The sequence below is a fragment of the Camelus bactrianus genome, chromosome X (genome assembly GCF_048773025.1).
Source record: "Camelus bactrianus isolate YW-2024 breed Bactrian camel chromosome X, ASM4877302v1, whole genome shotgun sequence".
In the NCBI taxonomy this organism is placed as follows: Eukaryota; Metazoa; Chordata; class Mammalia; order Artiodactyla; family Camelidae; genus Camelus; species Camelus bactrianus.
This window is the reverse complement of record NC_133575.1, coordinates 62,213,921-62,236,772: the sequence shown is the minus strand read 5'-3', so window position 1 is coordinate 62,236,772 and position 22,852 is coordinate 62,213,921. Positions and strand designations below refer to the sequence as shown.

At 44.8% G+C, this 22,852-nt stretch overlaps 1 protein-coding gene and 1 long non-coding RNA gene across 2 annotated transcripts in view; one reads left to right on the top strand and one right to left on the bottom strand.

The window, feature by feature from the left end:
* Positions 1-808: 808 nt before the first annotated feature.
* FGF16 (fibroblast growth factor 16) lies at positions 809-11,392 on the bottom strand. The gene is made up of 3 exons (XM_074359168.1): positions 9,150-11,392; positions 3,143-3,246; positions 809-1,804 (listed from the first exon to the last, which is right to left on the bottom strand). The coding sequence occupies exons 1-3, from the start codon at positions 9,421-9,423 to the stop codon at positions 1,559-1,561; spliced, it is 624 nt and encodes a 207-aa protein (XP_074215269.1). The 5' UTR covers positions 9,424-11,392; the 3' UTR covers positions 809-1,558.
* Positions 3,937-22,852, top strand: part of LOC141576301 (uncharacterized) — a 36,531-nt gene continuing 17,615 nt past the window's right edge. The window contains exon 1 of the long non-coding RNA XR_012504642.1: positions 3,937-8,083. This is a non-coding gene — a long non-coding RNA (uncharacterized LOC141576301). The remainder of the gene's footprint in view (positions 8,084-22,852) is intronic.

Genomic DNA, 22,852 nt, shown 5'->3' with positions numbered 1-22,852 from the left:
GAGATTTTAAACCAAGATATCTGAGAGGCTGCTCTGGAGAAGAGGGAGCTCCAGGAATACCATTCCCACTTCAACTAGAGCCATTCTATTTTCTTTCTGAAAACCATTCCTTTAGGGTACTAGGTTTCAAACTTTATCGTGCACAGGAATCCTCTGGAAGGCTTGTTAACATGAAGATTGTTGGGCCCCACCGCCAGAGATTCTGATTTGGCAGGTCTAGGGTAGGGCCTGGTCATTTACATTTCTAACAAGCGCCCAGATACTCAAGAGACTATATACTCTAAAAACTGTTGCTTTAGGGAAATGTGTTATCAGCTTTCCAGACCACTCTAGGAGGAGCACGGATGGCAGAGGATGAGGGTGGGGTTGGAGAGGGAGTGGGAGAACACCTCTAGAAGGGAAGTTGACTGGTTCAAAAATTATTCTCCCTATTAATTGCTGTTTATTTTGAATCTCTCCATCTTCATATGTTCAATAAGAAATCACCAATCAGGGTTTCTGACCTCCGGGCTTTGGGCCGTAACCAAGTCCCAAAGGAGAGTTTCTCTATGCCTAGTTCTAAACACAAATCAGAGATTCCATAAGGGCTGTTGGTCTAGCCCATCCTGAAGCTTTGATTCACCACTAAGTTTAAAATCATAGACCCAGAAAGGACTTCAGATAGGGCTCTAGATAATGCTAATATTGTAGTAATGGGTCTTCCAGCCTACACAGTGTGATGCCAACATTAGGAAATTATAATGAGTAGAGAAAGAAGCTAACCCACCTTCTAATCCTACTAAATGTACAAATCAATAGAATTAGACAGTTACAATATAAAGACAATTTTATTGCCAATAAAAGCCTTTAATAACTCATTTATCCTGTTTCAGTAGGACCTTATTCTTTCTGATGAAAATCCAGTCATAGCATCTCTCATTAAAAATAAAATTATTTTGAAATAAATAAATATATAAAATAAATAGCATATACATTTCATAAATAGTTTGTCCTTATGCACAGTATCCATGCTTACATTTTAATATCATTTTCTTACAACCTACCCCATCTCCCACTTCCAATGGCCGGAAAACTGCATGTCAAGACAGATGAGAAATCTGCAAAGCCGATATGGGGACGGCTTGCAGCAGGGCTGGAGCCCTGAGGATTTCTTAACAAGACTTTTCCAAAGCTCTGTAGGTAGCATCTATGGCAGATTCCTTGGTCTTTCATTTTACCCACTGTCAAGGTATTTGGGTAGATTGTGGGGCAAGACAGCCCTGGCCCTTGGAGAGGCCCCCATTCTTCCTTGTGCCACCTCAGGGGAAAGAACATGAGTAAAGGAAAAAGTATATACAGGATTCCCTCTAGCCCACCCCTCCCCCCACATCCCTCCCCAAAATAACCCAACCTTGATATACACTTTGAACAAGGGAACAGCTGGGTTGAGTTGAACAGTAAGTGCTTCTCTGTTATCTAAATTGATAGGAAAGAGGATTGAAAAGCTACGAGTATAGTGCTTCCAGAGACAACCATGGCCCCAGAGTATACAGATCACAGAGGTCACACTAGGGGTCTGTTACCTATAGCGGAAGAGGTCTCTGGACATGGAGGGCAACTTAGAAGGATCTACTGGCCTGGGTAAAAAGTGAGTGAATTTCTGGTGTCGTTTAGTCCTGTATCCCTCCCGGGGTGAGCCGTCTTTATTCAGGGCCACATAATACTGTCTCTCCGAGTCCGAGTGTTTGTACAAGGTGGAGGCATAGGTGTTGTACCAGTTTTCTTCAAACTGTTCCCGGAAAACACATTCACGTGTGAGTTTCTTCTGTGAGGGTGAGAAAATAAAGCAGATCCCATTATATGACTATTTCTCCCATCCCAGCTTGCTGGTGGAGAAACTTAAATAGCAACAGCACATTAATATTACAAAATTTCAGTCCTATCTCCTGTTATTCCTGAGGCATTGTCTTTCCCAATAGTACACAATGGTCCTGTCTGTATTGCTTTCACCCTCTTTCATGAGCCATACAAAAATGTTTTAGGTGAGATCTTTTCTGAAGGCAGGAGACTGGAGAAGATGGCCTTCCCTGGCTCCCTGAGTCTGAGAATTTCTGCTGTGGCCTCTCAATGCCCCGCTGGCACCCTGAGTTTTCTCCCTACTCAGGGCTAATGATGTTCAAATCCATTGAGATTACAGTCAACCATGTCAACTGACAGGCAAAGGCCTCGGATCTATATAAAGCTCCATGGGAGGTGAGCTGTGATCTCTCCTAATGAAGGGTCTCAGGCCTGTCAGTTGGAAAGCCCAGAAAAGATCTTGAAAAGTTCCTCCAATCTGGCTACTTCAAGCTGGCAGGTCCTGGGTCTCTTGCCTCTGTCCCTTCTCACACTTGATCCAGCCACCATACTACTTGCTGGGGTTGCCGATACCGAGTGCTGGGGACAGGCCTATCTCTTAGGTGTCAGGGAAGAATGTGCTCTGATTTCAAGGGGTGCAGGCAGCCAGAAAGTATGCGATGTGACTCAAAAGCCATAGTCAGGAGCTGGGATCCCCTGAAAGGGTTAAGGTCAGCAAAGTCACTCACCATTCTCCAGCTCTGGGCTGGCTTCCAGAATATAGAACATGCACTGCAGCCAAACCAGTCATAGCTGGGGACTTGGGGCTGTCACCGGACCCTGGAACCCTCACTCTTCATTTGTTTGTTTCATTTGGCCTTTGGGATTCAGCTGAAGCAATCTGGCCATCAGAGACTGTGATGTTAATCTCAGAATCCTCAATCTGAAGGCCAGCTCTCCCACTGCCTTTTTTCATGCCAGCTAGTCGGCTACTCCTTTGGGTACCCATTACAAATCAGATGTGCTCCTTGGGAGGGTTAGTGGTCCAAACCCTTACCATCTACTGACAAGCCAGCATAGCTTACTATCACCAGCAGACTAGCTAGCCCTCTAATGGAAAAGGCAAAAGCAAATGTACCACAGAAAAGCTTCTGTTTTGATGGGGGTTGAGTGAGTAGCAAGTTCCTGGGCAGCCAAGTAGTGACTAGAAGACACTAATCCTTTACAGTTGACAAGAGTGCTTTCAAGTGCTAGATAAATATTTTGCCTTACGTTGTCCAAACCCTGGTGGTAATAGCCTCTGATGAGAAGAAAACCTGAAACTTACCGACCCATATAGTTCTCCTCGCTCATTCATTCCTAAGTATAGGCCAGAGTCCACTCCTCGGATGCTGATCAGCCCCACAGCCAGGCTGATAAACTCCAGAATTCCTAGAGCAAAACAGTGAATGCCATTTCCATTACTGATATCAAGCTAAGGGGAAGCTGTTCAGGTGACACAAGCTACTAGTCATTTATCCCCAACTGGAGGCCCGCCCTGTGTGCCTTTGGTGAATTACCTGATGAAACCATCTTTTGCAGCAAGAATGAAACCTCAAAGAAGGGACTGAGTCTGGGCCTCAGCTTGTCCATATGTAAAATGGGGGAAACAGCTTCTGTCTCTACTCAACATTCTTAGGCATACGATGAGGAAGAGACCATGAGAAGGCTTTGGCTACAAAAGCTCCATAGTTACAAGGTACTACTGCTATTAAGTACCACCGTTTCAAGAATATGGGAGGGCAGCTTTCAAAATGAAAGAATGTGGCCAGGGTTCTGTATATTCCCAAAGTCACTTCCCTCCTCCCTAGAACGCACAGCATTACCTTCTTGTTCTCTGGGATGAACTTGTTTTGCACCCTTTTAGCTCCCATGTCCTTAAAGCCACATGAGGCTGTCAACTGCCTGTAGCTGACTCTAACAAAGGCCACACAAGCCACTCATGGAGTTTGTTCCTCTGGCAGGAGGCAAAACTTGGCCTGGTGAGAGCTTTCTCCTCAAAAGTACTCTCAGCCAGTGCAGCCCCAGGCTGACACTCCTGTCATTCTCCCCTTCCCTCTTGAGTATTTAAAATTTATCTATGGCAAAGAGTTGGCAGGTAGCATTGGACTTGATACTAATCTGAGATGTTGCAACTTTAAGGTGAAAGGGAAGACATTTGGAAATGTCCTTCTGGCTGACAAGGTTAGAGATGAGGATTTGAAAATGTTTTCACCTGCCCAGCAGCAGTACGGGGTGGGAAGGGGCATGACGGGGTGGGGGATCAACCACTAAGAGAGAAAAAGTAACCAGAACTGAAATCCTGGTTATACTGAAGACTTCACAATTTTGTTCTAAGATCACACATCTATTATATAGATACGGATGTAATGGCCAACAAGATTCCTCTTTGATATTCCCTAACCATGTTTTTCAACAGACAGACCAAAATTTGATATGACTGATTCATGGAGGCATCCAAAGGTATGAAGTGAGCTCATAACTGGCTGTCTTTCTTATCAAAAATGTAATTCCTAAGGATAATAATATTCTACGTAATCTACATAGGGAGTAGGACTGGTTCCTTAAAAATTACTTTAAAAAATTAAGTAGTTAATTTTGAAATCAGGTTTGAAATTCCAGTGGGAAGTCTACTGAAGAGCCCCAGTGGCTCGGGCTGATGGGTGAGTGAGTGTTCAGGTGCAGAAGATTTTAGGGCATACTTGGACCTATTCGAAGAATGTAACATTCTTCTGCTGCCATCATACACAACACTCGGAGTGTGGCCTTTGGCCTCTAGCATCGAAATCCTCCAAGTTTTATTCTCAGTCTGGTTGTTACTCACTCTTACAGTTCTTATAGTACAAAGAAAGGAGTTCTGGGAAAGGAGACTGACACAAGATGGTAGGAGAGGAAGGGAAAATACCTTGTATAGGGGTTAAGCCCATACTGACTTAATGGACCAGAACCTTTAGTTACACTGTACAAGGTTTTGATTTTGGTTCTGCACTGTTTAACATTTTAATAAATGACTTGTAAGAGGACATGAAGGGACTGTTTACCTTAGTTCTAGAAGACATACAGCTGAGAGGGTGACACAATCAAAATCCAAAGAGATTTCAAGAGAGTGGAAATATGGGCTGACTCCAACAAAATAAGCTTTAATTAGAATAAGTATAAAATCCTGCATTTTGGTCCCCAAACCAATTACCCAAGATATTTTGTGTTTGGGGTTTTTTTGGGAACCAGGTAAGCCTCAAGTGCAGACAGCTGAGTTAATCATACGTCTTGTTTCATGGCCTATTATCATAATTGGTCTGTGTAAGGGCTATTTATCTATTTCTTTTTATTTCCATTCTCTGCTCCCATCCTCCTCCCCACTTCAGGCAAACGTGTATCTTTTCTTGAAAACAGGTACTATTCTTTGGTGTTTCCATGCATTTTTATTCAATCCAAGTCTGCCCATCTTTGGAATGGGGAGACATGGCTTAGGAAAACATACACAACAATGGCTTAAGGGATTTGATTGAACAAGGTAAGCTCAGTATAGCTGGTTCATGAGATTATTAAAAAGCCCATGTAAATCTAGTCATGTAAAAATTTAAAATTATTCAAAAGCTAATGCAAAAAAAGAGAAAAAAGAAAAGCTAATGTGATCTAAGGCTGTGTTGATAAGAGATCTAGCGACTGGCCTTAGGGAGGGGATGCCACGTTCTGCTTTGCCTCTGTTAGACCACAGTGACAGTACAGCTTTTCATTCTATTGTGTTTAAGGAGGGCTATGGAAAAACAGGAGGCTGTTCAAAGGAGAGTGGCCAGTATGGCCAGGAAATGAGAAACCAGGTCATGATTCAGTTCTGGGTGCTAAACTTTGAGGGATACCAACCCACTGGAGCCTTCTGTTCTTTGCTTTGCTTAGGCAGATTCCTTCGGAGCTTTGAGTCTTAGTTCCCTCATTCTCTAGGTATCTTATGTCTCTGACCACTCTGAGCTCATTAAGTAGCAGAGGCAGCTTGTGATCTCACCAGCCAAAACCTGGTGTGAGAACAAATCATGAAACCCAAGAGGTGTGGCCATTTGAGTCACCACAGTTTTTCTCCAACTCTCTGTTAACCCTGATGCCAAAGGACAGATCATACAGGAAGTCACTTGGGTTGTGTCCAGTAACAGGGGGTCTCCAACAGCTGGAATCATCCCTGCCCAGCTGTCTTGGGGCATCATTTCCCTTTGCCAACTTTCCTATTAGCTGGATTCAAACTGTGGGAATCCAGTGGCACAAGATGATGGAACAGATATTCCTAAACCTTCTCCTGAATTCCAGCCAGCATGAAGGGAGAGAGAAAACAAGCCATTTTCCCATTTTCCCAACTACAGCTGGAGAGCGGTGTTAATAGCAAAATGTTGAAGCAAAGAATTAAGTAGACAATGTTTGTCCTCAGTACTTTCACCCCCTGTAAAGCCCAGGACCTCTCTCTGCTCTGCCTCACCTTGACCTGTCCACCTCAGGCTCTGGCCTTTGCTCGACAATTTCCAGATTCCTTTCTGCTTACACCTTTTCCCCTAGGGCTTTGGTCAAAATAGACCTGTTCTGGGCTCCTGCTGCTTCAGAACCTAGCTAGATGACTGGCTACTATGTCATTTAATCTGGTTGCAGAACTCCCCTGAGCTCCCTCAGCCATCCTTTCAGACCCTTAGGGCCAAGACAGTGCTGCTTTGGCTCCTTGCCAAATAAAAACCAGATCGTTCAAAAAACCAAAGCAGCTGCATGAGCCTGCTCTATCCCACCTGGCGGGAGGCCTCTCCTCCAGTCTGGCTCCCAAGTTCTGCTCTGCCATCCCTCAGGTGCCCCTCAGGAATGTCAGTATCCCTGTATCGCATGTAAACACCACCAGCCAGGTGGAGATTGGAAATACTCCTGGCTACCAATTGCAGAATGGGGGGGTGGGAAGGGGGAGCACAGGCTGTGCCAACAGGTTATTATTTGGAGTCGGGGCTGCTCTTGGGCTCAGCCTGACTCGTTCTGAACACGTGGATTCCAGGGTAATCCTTGGGGGCCCTGCTCTCCAATTACAACAAATAGCTATTTACTTTACATGGCCTTTGGAGACTACCTCCTCCCCCCAAGCAGAAATCTATAATATTTTATATCTTAAGTCTGGCCTACTTTACCCTGCTGGAATGTTGACTGCTAAAGCACTTATGGAATGTTAAAGTTTCGATTTATTGAATACCCTGGCTGATTAACTCAAATGTGGAGGGAGGAGAGAGTTAGCAAACTCCAACGCCACCTCTTTCTTTGCCAAAAGCTAAACTGAGAAAGAGTAAATGTGTGCTTGAAAGTTCGCAGGGGACGTTACAAAGAGAAGGCTTTGACCAGTTATCATTTCCTTTACAGGAAATACACGGAACTGCCAGGAAGCCAGGAAGGAGGAAGGGGAAAAGGTGGTGCATAGGTGGTCTCAGGCAGTGTGTGTGTGTGTGTTTTTTAAGGCAAAACCCAAAATGAAGCAGTCAGTTAAGCAGTAGTGAAAACATCCTTTCCTCCTGCCAGTTTTATTTCCTTTGGTTTCTCCTTAAACTTAACACTCTTAGCAGACCTGAGAGAGGAAAAGAAATGAAGATGTGTCCTTAGGGAGGTAATTAAAGACCACTTATCCCAAGAGCCTATTACTGATTTATGTTGACCTTGTAGGTTATTAGGCTCAGCTTAGGCACAGAGTCAAACACTTGTAGCTGCTGTGAGCCAAGTTTATCGTTTCTCTGCCTCTGCTGCCTCCACCCCATTTCTCCATCTCATGATTTTTCTTGTCTATGTCAGGAATGAACTACCCCAATATCTTTAGGCCATTTCTGGGAGCTTTGGGGGACTCTAAGGCCAGGATGGGAGTCCCACTCCTTCTGAAGAGGAACAAAAGGGGCCTGCAGTCACAAGTGGTGGAAGGGAAAGGAGCCATGTTAACCCTCCCTCTCCCCTCACCCCACCTTATCACCCTTTTGAGGGCCTGCTGCAAGTTTATACAGACACCTGCACCCTTCCATTCCCCCCACCCTCTACACAACCTACTGTACTCCAGCTCTCCAAGTGCATTTTTCCAAGATGACATAGACCTCATTAGGGTTCCTGCTTGCTCCCAGCAAGGAAGACCAGCCCTGGCCCTAAGTTGTTTGCTAGATTTAGCTTTGCTCAGGAACAGCCCTCTGCCCCTACTACCCTGAATTTTTATGGTGCACTGGGATGCAGCTCTAGTGAGGTAAGGGGAATAGGATGATGGGGGAGGTTTGGGGGGAATAGGGCAGGATGGGAAAAAGAAGGGAAGGGTATCATGCCTGAGACTAGGCAAAGCCTCTTACTGGCTTAGGGATAGGTGTCTTTGGCCCATAGGGTCTTGGGAGGAAGTAGAGGGCACTGAGGGATGGAGGGATCCAAGGAAGGGTAGCTGTCACAGCCCCTGAATAATAGTTTCATAGAGAACGAGAAATTGAAAATAAAAATGGATAAATTATTGAGGAATGAACATATTTGCTTAGAAACCCAATCATCTCAAGGTTTATATTAATTGTGGCTTTGTATGTGAGACAGGCAGCTGTGCTCTTTGAACAATCAGCAGAGTGAACATCCAGAGAAAATACTGGATGGAGGTTGGAAGTTTTCTGTCCTGGGCTCAGGAGACACCTGTTTGGGGGGTTGGGAGTGGGCCCAGGACCGCTTCCTCACAGAGCCAAGGAGTCCAGAGGTAGCTCCGGGCCCCCATGCCTGGCAGAGCAACCCAGAGGCAGACAGGTGCCACGGCTGCCACGGACCCACCGGTGAAAAGCGACTCGGGCGCCGGCCGCCCGCACACCGTGTCCACGGCCCACGAAGGTTCCAGCTCCAGGTAGTCTGCCGCGACAACCCCACTGCCGTCGAGGCTCAGCCTCGCGCTGCAGCCACTGCCCTCCACCTCCTGGGCGGTTGCTTCTATCCCTCTCCCAGCTTCACTTTCTTTCATCAGAAGCGCAGTGCCTCCAGGGCCCAGAACAATCCCCCCGCTCCCGTGGAAGGGCGGGTGGAGTGGGGAAAGGAGAGGCCGCACCTCAAGGCGCACCCGCCTCCTCCCGAGAGCGTCTGAGGGTGCCAGGCGCCCCGACGCCGCCGCGCGGCTCGAGTCCGCACCGCGGTGTCCTGCCCACCCGGCGTCCCCAACGGCCTCCAACCTCGACGGGCCCAGACGGCACCGAGCTGCGGGGCGGTCCGCGGGGCCCCAACCAGAGCCTCGAGCCGTCGGCTCCCCTGCGCGCCGTCCGCTCGCCTCCCGTCCCTCCCCGCCGCGTCCTCACCGAAGCGGCTGTGGTCGTGGCGGGTACCGTGCACCGTGCCATTGGGGAAGATCTCCAAGTGGAAGCCAGTGCGGCAGTAGAGCTGGCGGCGTCGCAGGATCCCCTTCAGGTGGGCGAAGTCTGTGGGCGAGCCGCGCTGCAGCTTCCCCTCGATCTGGCCCAGGCGCTCGTTCAGGAATCCCGGGGAATCGGCTAAAGGCACGTTCCCCAGAGACGAGGAGAAGCCGTGCAGATCCCAGTCCAAGGAGGCGAAGACCCCCCCCACCTCCGCCATGGCAGGGCGCGCGGGGCCGAGCCGGGGCCGCGGGGCGCGAACTGCCTCTCCCCGCCGCGGGCGCGGGCGACACGGCGGCGCTCGCTCACTTGCTCGCTCGCTCTCTCCGCGCTCTGCCGAGCTGCAGTCGACGTCTATTCGCGTCCAAGGAACTTCTCAGCGGCGGGGAGCGTGGGGCAGCGCGCTCCTGACCTTGCTCTCAGTCAAAGTGCCGCTTCCCCTCCGCATCCATCTCCCTAGGCCTCTCATAGCTGGCTTCGTCGAGCTATCAGATGCAAACGGCACTTTATATACATACCCACTCCCCTTACATTGACATATTGGATATTTAAATACAAGCCACACCTCAATGGCATCCCCTCGGAGATTGGTGTGTGGGTTCTTTTTTTTTCCTTCTCGTATCCATTTGGCTCTTTTTGGGAGAGGGGGGTGGAGGGGGAGAGAGCAAGCGAGCTTCACTCCCTCTTTTATTATGAAAAAATGGCAGGAAAAAGCTACACATTGCAGTGAGGCATAACTGCTTTTGGCAGGTTTTTCTGAAACTGCTGATGAAATAACGGAGCCCAGTGCGTGGAGGCTTTTGGCGTCCACTGCCACTCAGGCGTGTTGCGTGGAGGTCTGTCTGTTGCGCGGGGGCAGTACCCACCTCCCACGCGGCCTCCGGCTGCTTGCCTTTGGAAAGTGGCCTGAGACCCGGGGTGTGTGTGGGGGGGTGGTTCACGCGTTCGTGAGCCCCTCTTGTTCCCCGGCTGGTCGGAGGCTGCTGACGGGGCGCCTGGCCTGGGACAGGGGCTCCCTGGTTTCTTTGTTCTGTTGCATGCTCCCCCCTCGTCCCACTCCCCACCTGTAGGTCGGCAGGGGGCTGAGGAACTGAAAAATCCGGAAACGCACGCAGTTGCAAAATGTGGGATTGGGGGTGTTGTTGGTTCCTCCAGGCACCCAGGCGGGGGCCTTAAGGGGTCTGGGAGGAGCGGGAAGCCCCACGGAGGAAAGAAGGCTTTTTTTTTTTTTTAAAGGGACGTTACAGCTTAGTAAAAGGAGGGGGGAGTAAGAAATAGAAAGCGATCTTTTTGAAAAATGATCTCCACGGGCTTTCTGGGCGCGCTTTTACAAGGCTCTCGAGATCAAGCTTGATGAGAGGCACTGGCAGTCTGGTGGGGGCTTTCCCCCACCTCTTTTCTTGTTGGAAACAGGTGTTTCCTCGCTCTGTCCTGTGCCCTCCTCGGAGATATTCTATCAGGAAGAGCGGCAGTTGGGGAGGGAGCTGTAAGCAGCCAGGGCAACGGGCAACATTGGGAAGACCTGGGGAGCAGGTGCCCGGCCCGCCCCGCGCCCCCGCGCCCTTGCCCGGCACCTGAACCGAGGGCCCCTTCTCGGGGCCTCGCGCTCAGCGTCCTGCTCGCCTATTAAACTGCGTTTTCGTTTGCAGTTTGCACCCGTGTCGGGCTCCGGCTGCCTTCCCCGGCTAGCCTGGGAGAAGCGGAACGGAGAGAGCACCTCCCCCCACCCCCAACTCCTTTGCAGCGCCTCCTGCTGGAGAACCCGTGTCTCGCGGCGAGTTCGAACTCCCGGGTCTCCAGGGAGAGGAGAAAACCTATTCAGCTCAATTCAGTGCAATTTGAGGTCCTGCTCCTGGGCTCCCACGTGCACCCAATGCTCACTCTCTGGAATCGTTGCAATTCTCCGTCGTGGCATGGTTCTGGTGTGCCTCCCTAGCTCAGACAGAACCTCCAGAGCCAAGCACAAGGTCTGGCACGTGGTAGGTGCTCAGAAATCGTGTTCAGATGTGCACCCAGTAGTAGGGAACACAGATGCAAATAATCTTCCGACTGCAGGGGACACAGAAATGCAAAAGATGGCGTCCGTATTGGAGTATTTACGGATGAAATGGCAGGCTATCTGAGATTTGCTTTATAATAACCCAGAGTGAGAAAGCAGAAAGAATGGAAGTATAGATGCGCTAGTATTGTTCATGTTGCTAATTATTGAAGCTGAGTGGTGAGTACATGGGTGTTCATTATATATTCCCTCTGCTGTCTATATCAACATACAAATGTGAAATTTCCATAATAAAAGCTTTTAAAAATGAGACTGACATAAAACAACAAAGAAATCATTCCTTCCTTCATTCTTCCCTTCAAAGAGTTTGTGGATTTAGTGAGAAGGTGGGGGAAGTGGGGCAGAAGTTAAGTATATAAATGACTAGAATACAAGAATACAAGGCACTTTAAGGTGCACAGTGCTGTGTGGGTTCAAAAAGCAGAGAAAAGATTGAACTGGGGGTTTCAGGTGGGATTCTGGACTAGGTTGGCCTTTGTAATCGACAGTCCTTGAAGGGAAGGTGGGGAAGATTTTGCAGATTCAGGTGGGCCACTTCCAGGAAGGGGAAAATAGTCACAAAGCAAGTGAAACAATTTTAATTGGTAAAGACTAATTCTTCGGCATTTTAGTGACTGGCAAATGAAATAATGTAGATGAAACTGCTTAGAATTATGTGATGTAAAGGAGTTATATGTCTGTCTCTATGATTATATAAAGCACACACGGATAATGGTGAAACTATTGGTGACCATTATGATAATGTGACTATTTCTTCAACAGTCACTTCAGGGAATTTCTACATTCTTTGTCCCCCAGCATTCCTAAAGTCACCAACCACAGTTACAGATCTGGAGTTCTATCTGTTGGAAGGTCAGACATACAAGCATTCCATTGCCCTTCCTGGATTCTTTTGAGCTCAAGCTGACTGATGATTCTGTTTTAAGAAGTGTTTCCACAAAGTGTCCCAATTGATGGAACACTTTCATGAAAGTTTTTTAATTTTCACAACCTTATGGAGTAGGAGGTACCATTATCCTTGTTTTAGAGGTGAAGTTAAGTGACTGGCACAGAATCATACAGCTGATAAGGAACAGAGTCATAATGTAATCTCAGATCACTGGGGGAAAATTACTCTCAATTTATGGGCCTTGGGATTATGCAAAGATTGACATGTTGAGGGCAGTGAGACTTCAGAATATTTTGATTTATAGCAAATCCTCAGCGGGACACAACCTCAGGCTAGCATTGTGCTGGATATTTGGGATGAGAGGGAAGTATACATAAAAAATGAAGCAACCCTTACCGGATTAAGGATGTCACCTGTAAAGTGAAGATAACTCTACCCCTTCACAGTGGTATAGAGAGTATGACGTGAAATCACTGATGGAAAGTGCCCAGCATTCTGTCTGGCACATGGAAGACCCTCAACACGTCTTGAGATTCTGTCCTCCTTTCCCCATACCTCACAGGGTTAATGTGAACAATTAAGCAACCTATGAGAAAAGGACATGGAAAAACAAAACTCCTTAAGAAAAAGGGCAGTTCTCAGATACAAACTACTATATACAAAAGAGATAAACAACAAGGTCCTACTGTATAGCACAGGGAACTATATTCAATAGATTGTAAAAATGAAATATAATATTGAGATATAATGAAATGTAATATTAAAAAGAATATCTATATCTGAATCACTATGCTGTACACTAGAAATTAACACAACATTGTAAATCGACTATACTTCAATTAAAAAAAAAAGCAGTTCTGACTCAGGCTATAAGCAACCAGAGGCTAGGGGAGAGCTGCTGGGATCTGTTTCTTGAAGAAGGAGGTAGATATTCACTATTATTGCTGATATTGCTGGTGCTCACACCCCTTCCAACACATACCCCTGGGAGGGGAAAGGATGTCTGGAATTGTTACTCTGCCCAGTTCTTCATTTTTTTCCAACAGCTTATAAATGTTCTTGCCTTCCTAATATATTTTCCCTGATAAGGGGCAGGGGGAGCTGCACTGCTTGGCAAATCCTTCAGGGAGTGCAGTTAACGCCATTATTTTTCTTCACACTTACTTTGGGTTAAGCACTGCCCCGGGTGCTTCACATGCATTATCTCCCTAAGCCTTATCACAACTCTAAGGAATAGTTTTATTCCTATTTTACAGATGAGTAAGCTGAGGCCCAAAGATATTCAATAACTAGTAGGACTCAAACCTTCGATCTTAATTTAGGACCTAACCGTGACACTATGCTGCCTCAATCTATTTACTTCAAAAAGAATTTGTCTTGCTCCTTTGTCTTTTTTGCCCCTGCCTCCCCTCTCCTGCTTTCCTTGTGGTCAGCATTCAGACTGCTAGGGTTCAAACCTCAGCTTGAAGCCACTCTGGGTATTGGAGCTTCAGTTTCCTCTTCTGTGCGATGCAGATGGTGACAGTCATCACCTTATAGAGGTTCTGTGAGGTTTAAATGAAATAATACACAGAATGTACCAACGACTGTGCCTGGCACATACTAAGTAGTCATTGTTCCTAAAATGATTTACATCTTGTCTGGCCCCAGTCATATTTCCTCCCCATTTTCCTCAAACTACGTTCATTTTTCCCTAAGGGAGAGATGAAGTGGATGAGAACACTGGTCGAGTCACACCAAAGCCATCAATTCCAATCTTATTACTCTTTCTGTGTGATATTGGGCCAGTCTTGTTCTGTCTGGTTTTTAGAAGGCCTGTCTTAGAACCCAAGCTGTCACCTCTGTGTGGGAAAGCAGGTAGTGAAGGAGTGGAGGTCTGAGAAAAACAGGAAATTACTCATTTGGAGAATTCCATTTATTGAGCATCCTGAGATAATACCAGGCATTATCTAATTGCCTTACCTTGAAACCACATCCCACCCCCATACAGTAGAAGTTATTATTATTCTGATTTTAACAGATGGCAAAACTGAGGGCTAGAGAGAGTAAGTAACTCGCTCAAGGTCATTCAGCTTGTATGTGGTGGGGCTGAAATTCAGATCTGGAGAGGAGCTCCAGAGACCAGACTACTGGTCACTACACTACTCTCAAAAGTCTTGGGGCCTGGTTCACAAGAGAAATTATTATATCATGATACAATCCTCTTCTGGACAAGAACAACCCGGGTTAAAAGAGTAGTCTTTTTTCCTCATTTAAGAAATCTGCAAAAAAGACTACCTTCTATTCTCCCCACCCCCAACTCTAGGGCCCAGAGAGGAAAGGAAATCTCTTAGGCTGGAATGAGCCCCCATCTTAACTGTCTGGTCAGTCTCCTGCAGTGACACTGAGCCACAAGTCTCCTTTGTCTCTGCTGTCATTCTCCTCTGGGCCTACCTGTAATGGGGGTGGGTAATGGACCATTTATTCTGGCTGTAACTTGCTATTAGTCGGCAGGTGATGACATCTTTGTGAAATGATCTGTTAGTTCTCTGAGAGGAATGGGACACTGTGGAATGTGGCTCTAACCCTGGCAATCTGGGTCATTTCTCAACCTGCTGTGTGTGATTGTGAATGTGGGTACAATGGTGGCTGTGTGTCTGGTACTGGATGTTGGGGGAGACGTATGTGCAGAGACTATGGTTGTATTGCTTTTCCCAACACAAATACAATGCTTATGTGTGTATTTGTGATGGGGTGCAAAAGAATTTGCATGTGTCTGTGTAACAGCAAGAGTTGTGGGTTTAAAGTGTGAATAAGTAGATGTAAGTATGTGAAACTACAGGCAGCCACTGCTAATTTGCACGAAGAAGATACATTATGGATGTGAAGCTGAGTTCATTTGACTCTAAAGTCACTTCCTTTTTATTTTAAAACCTGAAATGATTATTTTGGTCCCACAACCTGAGGGCACATTCACCTCAGGAGGTAGGATAGCCAGTTGGGGGTCCCTCTGAGGGCCCAGTTTCCTGGGAAACTTGTTGAGATGGCCTTATAGTATCTCTTTCTTACTTAAATGAAGGAATAAAGCAGGGTCTTAAGATCAGCTCTTTGCTTCCTGATTATATGGCCTTTGATTAGCAGGACCTCCTTCTTGCTTTGCCTCTTTTTCCCTGAAGCTATGGACTTCATCTTGTTTCTGGGGGATCTGAATCTCCTCAGTTATACTCTTTATTTCTGGGACATGTAGCATTATTCACTGCATTTTAAGATTTAGAGAGGGACTAAAGATTCTAGCCTACTCTCAGAGCTGCTTAGGTTATATAACCCTTGGCAACTTTAAAAAAAATGTTGACAGGTACAGGGGGTGGAACAGAGTTAGCAAAGAAGTGTAGTTCACAGTCAGTAGTCACCTGAGCAGGTCACTAGGAAGAAATGTACTTTCTGAGGGGGTGGATTGTGGTCCTAGTTCTCACTCAACTCACTGTCTGGGGCTTTGGCCAACTTATTTCTCATATGTGGGCCTCAGTTTTCCTAACTGTGAAAAGAAGGGGCTAGACTATGTCTTCTCAAACTTTTATTTCTTCATTGAAGCAACCCTAATGACAAAGGAGAGGGAAAATGAAATCCCCAGCATGGGTAGAGGGGAGGGGCAGATGGGGTAAACCAAAGCAGCCTACTGCAAGGTCGAAGTATCTTTGAGATCTCATGTTTTATCCTAAAAATGTCTTCAAAATTGGCATTCTCCTCCCTGATATGGCCATATTTGTTTTAATACAGAAATGTTTTAAATTTTGTATACTCAAATGAAATTGACACTCTAAGAACATGCCATGTTTATTGTGTGATTTTGTGGACCCCCTTGGCACACTGCCACGGACCCCCAGGGGTATGCATAAAAATTTGGGAGTAAATGATTAAGATTTCTTTCTGCTCTAATACTCTGGTTCAATGACCTGGGAATACCTGTGGTATCTTTGGTAACTACTCCCCAGGATGCTATAGGGTTTTTTTTAATGGCTACATCTGAGCGCTCCATTTTCTAACCAGTTATGCAAAAAAGAATGGAAACCTCTGATTTTCTTTCTAGAACAAGCATCTCCACTGTGTCTTTGCTGAGTCCCAAGTACAGGTTCAAGCTTAGGCTCAGGTATCCTGGGGAAGGTCAAGAAGGATTATTATGGGACTATTGTGGCACCTAATGTGGCTTCCAGGAAGCAACAGGGGTTAATAGTTCAGTGCGTTAAGCATTCAATTGTGTGGAGTAGATTTTAAGTGCAGCAGGAGGTTGAAGAGTAGAGCATAGATGTGCTTTCTGGAGGAGGTGTGGGAGAGCAAGGGAGGAGTTTTGAAGAATAAGCACAGTTCAGATAAACGGAATGGAGGAAGAGGGGCAATACACTGGGAGGAGGGCACGAATAAAGGTCTGGAGGCTGAGGATCCTGGCCTGCTTAGGCCTGGGCCAGAGTCTTGCTCAGTGGCAGGAGGCACAGAAAACTGAAATGGGGTCTTTCTCCCCTAAGCATGAATTATTAGCTACTTATCAATTCACTGTCTTTTTTAAAAGGAGGTTGTGAATAGGGCTGAACCCCTCTCCTGCAGGGAGTAGGAAATCCCTGGAACAAAATAAAACAACCTTCAAAAAGGGATTTGGGGGAGAAAGTGGAGGATAAAAAGATATCTAAATGACCTCATGTACTGTCATCCAATCCGATCTGTGATTAGATGCATGTTTATTCTGTTAAGTCATTAGATTTCTGGTTTTAGGGGGCACATGCTATTTCCTCTGGCTTTCTTATTTATTGGTAAAAATTCACTTCAAGGGAGCCCAGATAGTACCCACACAGCACACATGGTTTAGGGCAGCCTAGAGCACAGGGCAGCTCCCAGCCCCTGTCTGTATCACCTCAGAGCAGAGCATGAGGCCTGGAGTGAAGGAACGCATCTAGGACCTGCTGGCGGCTGGAGATGGTGGTGCCAGAACTGCCTCAGAGCCTAAGGAGAGACGCCCAAGGGGAGCAGAGTTAGTGGCAAGGGGAGATTTCAACAACGGGCCTAGATAGAACCAGGTTGTAGGACAGTAGTCAGGACCAGGGAACTGGGCAGCAGGCAGTCGCAGGTGCCCCTGCAGGGAGCAGAGCCAGCATCTAGCAAGCCTGGTGGCAGCAGGCTTCAGATAAGGGTTTGGGTAGCAAGCTGGTGTCAAGGAAGTGCAGGTGCAGGTGGTGGGGACATATTACCAATAGGTTAGAAATCCAGAAAATGTCAAAATATTAGTAGGACTAAGAGAAATAGGAGGTAATGGGGGAGAAAATAGGCAGAAATGAATAAGTGCTGATTTTTTTAAACCACTATTGAGGCATGATTGGCATACAAAAAGCTGTATATATTTGATATATATAACTTGCTGTGTTTGAGGTTAAATATATACCTGTGAAACCATCATTACAATCTATGTCATAAACCTATCCACCACAATGCAAATGTTTCCTCCCATCCTCTTGATTTTTTTCTTATCATCATTACTATTATTTTTTGTTGATAAGAACACAAGACCTACTCTCTTGGCAAAATTTCAAGTGTACAATATAGTATTATTAACCATAGGCACTATGTTATAGAGTAGATCTCTAAGACTTACTCATCTAGCATAACTGAGTATGGATTTCTTAATCTTTACTACTAGGAAGCCAATTTATAACATCTAAAATTGAAATATACAAATTTTAAAATTGCAATGGACTCCAATTACCAGAAAGGGGCCAGGTCAGGAAGGGATTGAAGGAATTGGCAAGGAAGCCCCCTCTCCCCTCAGTGTTGGAAGAATTTGGATACCTATGGAACTACAGGGCCTTGGATATAGAGGGAGTAAGACAGGAGCCCAATCACAAGAAGTGGGTACAAGGCAGGCACCTACACATAAGGGAAGGGACAACATCCTTGTTATTGGAATTGAAATTATGGAGTTAGAGCAGGGCCAGACTCCACTCACTTGAGCCTCAGCTGGTAAGGTATGGATGAAGATATATTTCCCCCTGATTCAGGACAGAATGAATCCCAGGTACAGGTTTTATAGAAATAGGGGGAAGAAAACCTATCAGTGAAGGTTCAGTGAACTTAGAAGGGGCATGGAGCTGGACAGGTCATCACAGAGCCACCCAGCCAAGCTCACAGAGCCATACTATTGCTCAAAATCTCTGCAGCAGGGTGAGAGGCATATGTTTCCTCATTCCCCCTACCCCCATCATCCTCTACACCACCCCAAGAAAGGAGCACAAAATTGTCCTTTCAGGGAGTTAATGTCACTGGCTTTTGACTGTCTGGACCTCCCCAAACCCAGGCTTTTTTTGATTAGCATCTCAGGCTCACAGTGGAGGATGAGGTCACCCTGGTGTGAGATGAGATGACAGTATCATGACTTGGCTGGCCATGAAACAACTGATTTTAAAGCTAAATTTTGTAATCTCATAGTTTATCCAAGGGGTTGTGTAATTCAAAGCAATGACCATGAAGCTATTTGTAAAATTCTGACTTTCTTCTGAACCAAAGTGTGGATTGGTTCTGGTGGTGTGGGGGATGGAAGAGCTGAGAGCTGGGGGAAGCAAGCAAGGCCCAGATGGTTCAAGGGTGAGACCAACACTCATGGTTTCTGTTAATGTGACAGGGATCTCCTCTTCTGCAGATATAAAAAGCTTTGTCTTTTCAAGTGCCTTGAAGATTTCCAAAGCAGAGGGTGCTTAACCTATTGACCCCTACCTAGAAAAAAATAGTAAGTGAGAGAGAAAATCCCAGCAGGAACTGCTCAGCCTCCCAAACCACAACTGGGGCCAGCTGGGCCTTGTATAGGGCAGGATGACTTGCCCTCCAGCAAGGGTTTGGGGCTGGGCCATCTTGGGGGGCTGACAGTCTTGGAATTAGATACACATGATAACTGGTGGGTCTCAGGCTCTGAGTCCAAGAGTGAATTTGGGGAAGGTGTGAAATATCAGGTAAAGTGTTGATAGGCAGTAGAGTGTACTGGATGTGGAATCAGAGAGATGTGAGTTTGACTCCTGGCTCTATCACTGGCTTTGTGGCTTTAGGTAAGGCAGTGAATCCTCTCCAATTCTGTCTCTTGCTATAAAGTTGAAACAATAATTGAAGCTATCTCTTAGGTAATTTTGAATCTACAATATGACTATATGTCTATTTGTCTGAAGGTCTCACAGTGAGCTAGTAACACAGTTATACAGGATTATGTATGCCAGGGACCCTGTGGTTCTATACCAGTGGGTCTTTTGATTCTTTTTAATTTCCATGATTGCTCACTATAGTGAACTTTCTGGGAGGTGGGTTAGTGACTTTCCAGCAACAGAGGACTTTTTCACGAATGCATGCTTCTTCCTTATTTGACTTTTTCCCTTTTATCCACGCATTTTCTTTTCAGAGGATGAGAGGCCACATGGTGTGGGGCAAAAAGAGTCAGATAAATGGGGCTTGAATCTTACTTGTGTCACTTTTACAGGCCATAGAACCCCAGATAAGTCATGGTAACTTCTCATGGTAACTTTCCTAGAAGTGTTTTAGTTTTTGTTTTAAGAAGCAAAAAGGATAAGTGTGTGTAACATGCTTGGCACTTAAATAGGCAGAGTAGTTTTTATTCTATCAATCATTGTTCAGAGATTTTAGGTTTTAAAACTTTATTTTTTGGGGCGGAAAGTAATTAGTATTAATTAATTAATTAATTAATGGAGGTACTGGGGATTGAACCCAGGATCTCATGTATGCTAAGTATGCACTCTACCACTGAACTATCCCCTCCCCTAGAGATTTTAGATTTTTAAAGATGTGGGAGGTAGCTAAAGCTATGAAGGGCTTATTAGTACTATGTGATTTCAAGGATTTGAAATGTTGATATTTCAAGAAGATTTACCTTGAGAAATTATGCCATAGAAAGGTCCTTCCCAATGAAGACCAAGAATTACAAGTTGCAGGTCCCTTTTCCTGGTATCTCGATACCTTGGTTGCTCATGTGACAAAGGCTGCTGTTTGCTACTGAGTTCAGTATCTTCCCTTCAGAGTTTTTGTGGCTCTTGGGAGTTTTCAGACCTTTATGAGATCCTACCATTAGGGCTCCTTCTTTGCATTCCTAGGGTCCTGTGGTGAACCAACCTAAACAATTTGGTCACGTACAACTATTGGCTTTTATGAGTAGGTCTTGGTAGTCACCCATGGTTGGAAGAAGGTGAAGGGTTTAGCTACCTCCCTACAACCTTGCTGCCAGTTTGGAACAAAAGCAAATGTCAGATCAAAATCTGCCACACATATGAACATTTATTAGCAAGCAAGTACAAAACAGTCATAAAGCTCAAAGATATTTCAGATCTCTGTCCTTTTTCGTTCTTCTTGCATGAAAGATTCACTTGAGGCAAATGTGATAGTATTCCAGCCACAGATTCAATCAAACATTTCTGGGGGTCAGGGGACCAAGAATTTTCTGGAAACAGCAGCAGGACCCAGGACCCGTCAGGAATCAGGTTGAGAGTACCCTCCCTAAAAAGTGAACACTACTAGATTTTAATACCTATCCAAGATAAAATATTCTAGTCTGTCCGCATATTTTGGTTTGTATTTTTTCTTTTCTTCTTTTTTTTGTGTGTACACATGTTTTGAATACCATTAACTTCACCAATAAGAACCCGTTTTTAATAACCATTATATAAGTTAACATGCCTCGGTTTTTGCCAATAAAAACTTATTTCTAACATTTACTATGCTAATTATCATAGCCTCTAATGTTATTAGGAAGTAATGATTGAAGCTGATAGCTGTATTAGCCATCTCTGGGGTGTGACTTTTGAGTGAGAGGTATTGATTAAGACATCCCTACATAACAAAAACAGACATATGGATCAATGGAACAGAATAGAGAGCCCAGAAATGAACTCACAAACTTTTGGTCAATTAATCTTTGACAAAGGAGGCAAGAACATACAATGGAATAAAGACAATCTTTTCAGAAAATGGTGTTGGGATAACTGGACAGCAGCATGTAAATCAATGAAGTTAAAAGACTCCCTCACACCATACACAAAAATAAACTCAAAATGGATCAAAGACTTAAACATAAGACAAGACAAGATAAACCTCCTAGAAGAAAACATAGACAAAATATTATCTCACCTACATCTCAGCAATGTTCTCCTAGGGAAATCTACCTAAGCAATAGAAATAAAAGCAAAAATAAACAAATGGGACCTCATTAAACTTAGAAGCTTTGGCAGAACAAAGGAAACCATAAGTAAAACAAAAAGACAACCTACGGAATGGGAGAAAAATTTTGCAAATGAAACTGACAAAGGCTTGATCTCCAGAATATATAAGCAGCTCATACAACTTAACAAGAAAGAAACAAACAACCCAATCCAAAAATAGGCAGAAGACCTAAACAAGCAATTCTCCAATGAAGACATACAAATGACCAATAGGCACATGAAAAAATGCTCAATATCACTAATTATCAGAGAAATGCAAATCAAAACTACAATGAGGTATCACCTCACACCAGTCAGAATGGCTATCATTCAAAAGTCCACAAATGATAAATGCTGGAGAGGGTGTGGAGAAAAGGGAACCCGCCTACACTTTTGGTGGAAATGCAGTTTGGTATAGCCATTGTGGAAATCAGTATGGAGATTCCTCAAAAGACTAAAAGTAGATTTACCATATGACCCAGCAATCCCACTCCTAGGCATATATCCAGAGGGAACCTTAATTCTAAAATGTACCTGCACCCCAATGTTCATAGCAGCACTATTTACAATAGCCAAGACATGGAAACAACCTAAATGTCCATCAACAGATGACTGGATAAAGAAGTGATGGTATATTTATACAATGGAATACTACTCAGCCATAAAAATAGTAAAATAATGCCATTTGCAGCAACATGGATGTCCCTGGAGAATGTCATTCTAGGTGAAGTAAGCCAGAAAGAGAAAGAAAAATACCATATGGTATCACTTATATGTGGAATCTAAAAAAAAAAGACAAATGAACTTATTTACAAAACAGAAACAGACTCACACACATAGAAAACAAATTTGTGGCTACCAGGGGGAAAGGGAGTGGGAAGGGATAAACTGGGAGTTTGAGATTTGCAGATACTGACTAACATATGTAAAATAGATAAATAAGTTTATACTGTATAGCATAGGGAACTATATCCAATATCTTGTAGTAGCTTACAGTGAAAAAGAATATGAAAATGAATATATATATTCATGTATGACTGAAGCATTGTGCTGTACACCAGAAATTGACATAACATTGTAAACTGACTATACTTCAATTAAAAAAAGACATCCCTACATATAGTATATATTTAAACTAATTACACAGAACATCACGCTGTTTCTGTTTTAGTATTTTAAAGTAAATTTCAGACATTATAACAGGCACCTCATTCTGATGATCTTGCAATCAATAAAATTGAAGTAGCAGAAAGTCTTTAGGTTTTCTATATGAGTGAAAGAAAAATATGAAATCAGTACCACGAAGACTGCTGGAGTATATCCTCCTCAAGATAATGCTTGCAATCAAACTCTTGCCTTTGGTTTTCCTGGAGCTCCTTCCTTGGCTTTGTCCATGTTTTTTCTTCCTCAAAAGGAAACTGTCACTTAGTATACGGACAGTTCCTAGAGTGTTAAACGCTCCATAGTTAGGTTCTGCTAGGATTAAAGATTT

Coding starts and splice junctions, on each gene's coding strand:
- FGF16 (XM_074359168.1), bottom strand. CDS start 9,423: ATGGCGGAGGTGGGGGGGGTCTTCGCCTCCTTGGACTGGGATCTGCAC. Junction 3,247..9,149: donor CCACGACCACAGCCGCTTCG/GTGAGGACGCGG, acceptor GTTTTGCTCTAG/GAATTCTGGAGTTTATCAGC. Junction 1,805..3,142: donor GAGGAGAACTATATGGGTCG/GTAAGTTTCAGG, acceptor TCACCCTCACAG/AAGAAACTCACACGTGAATG.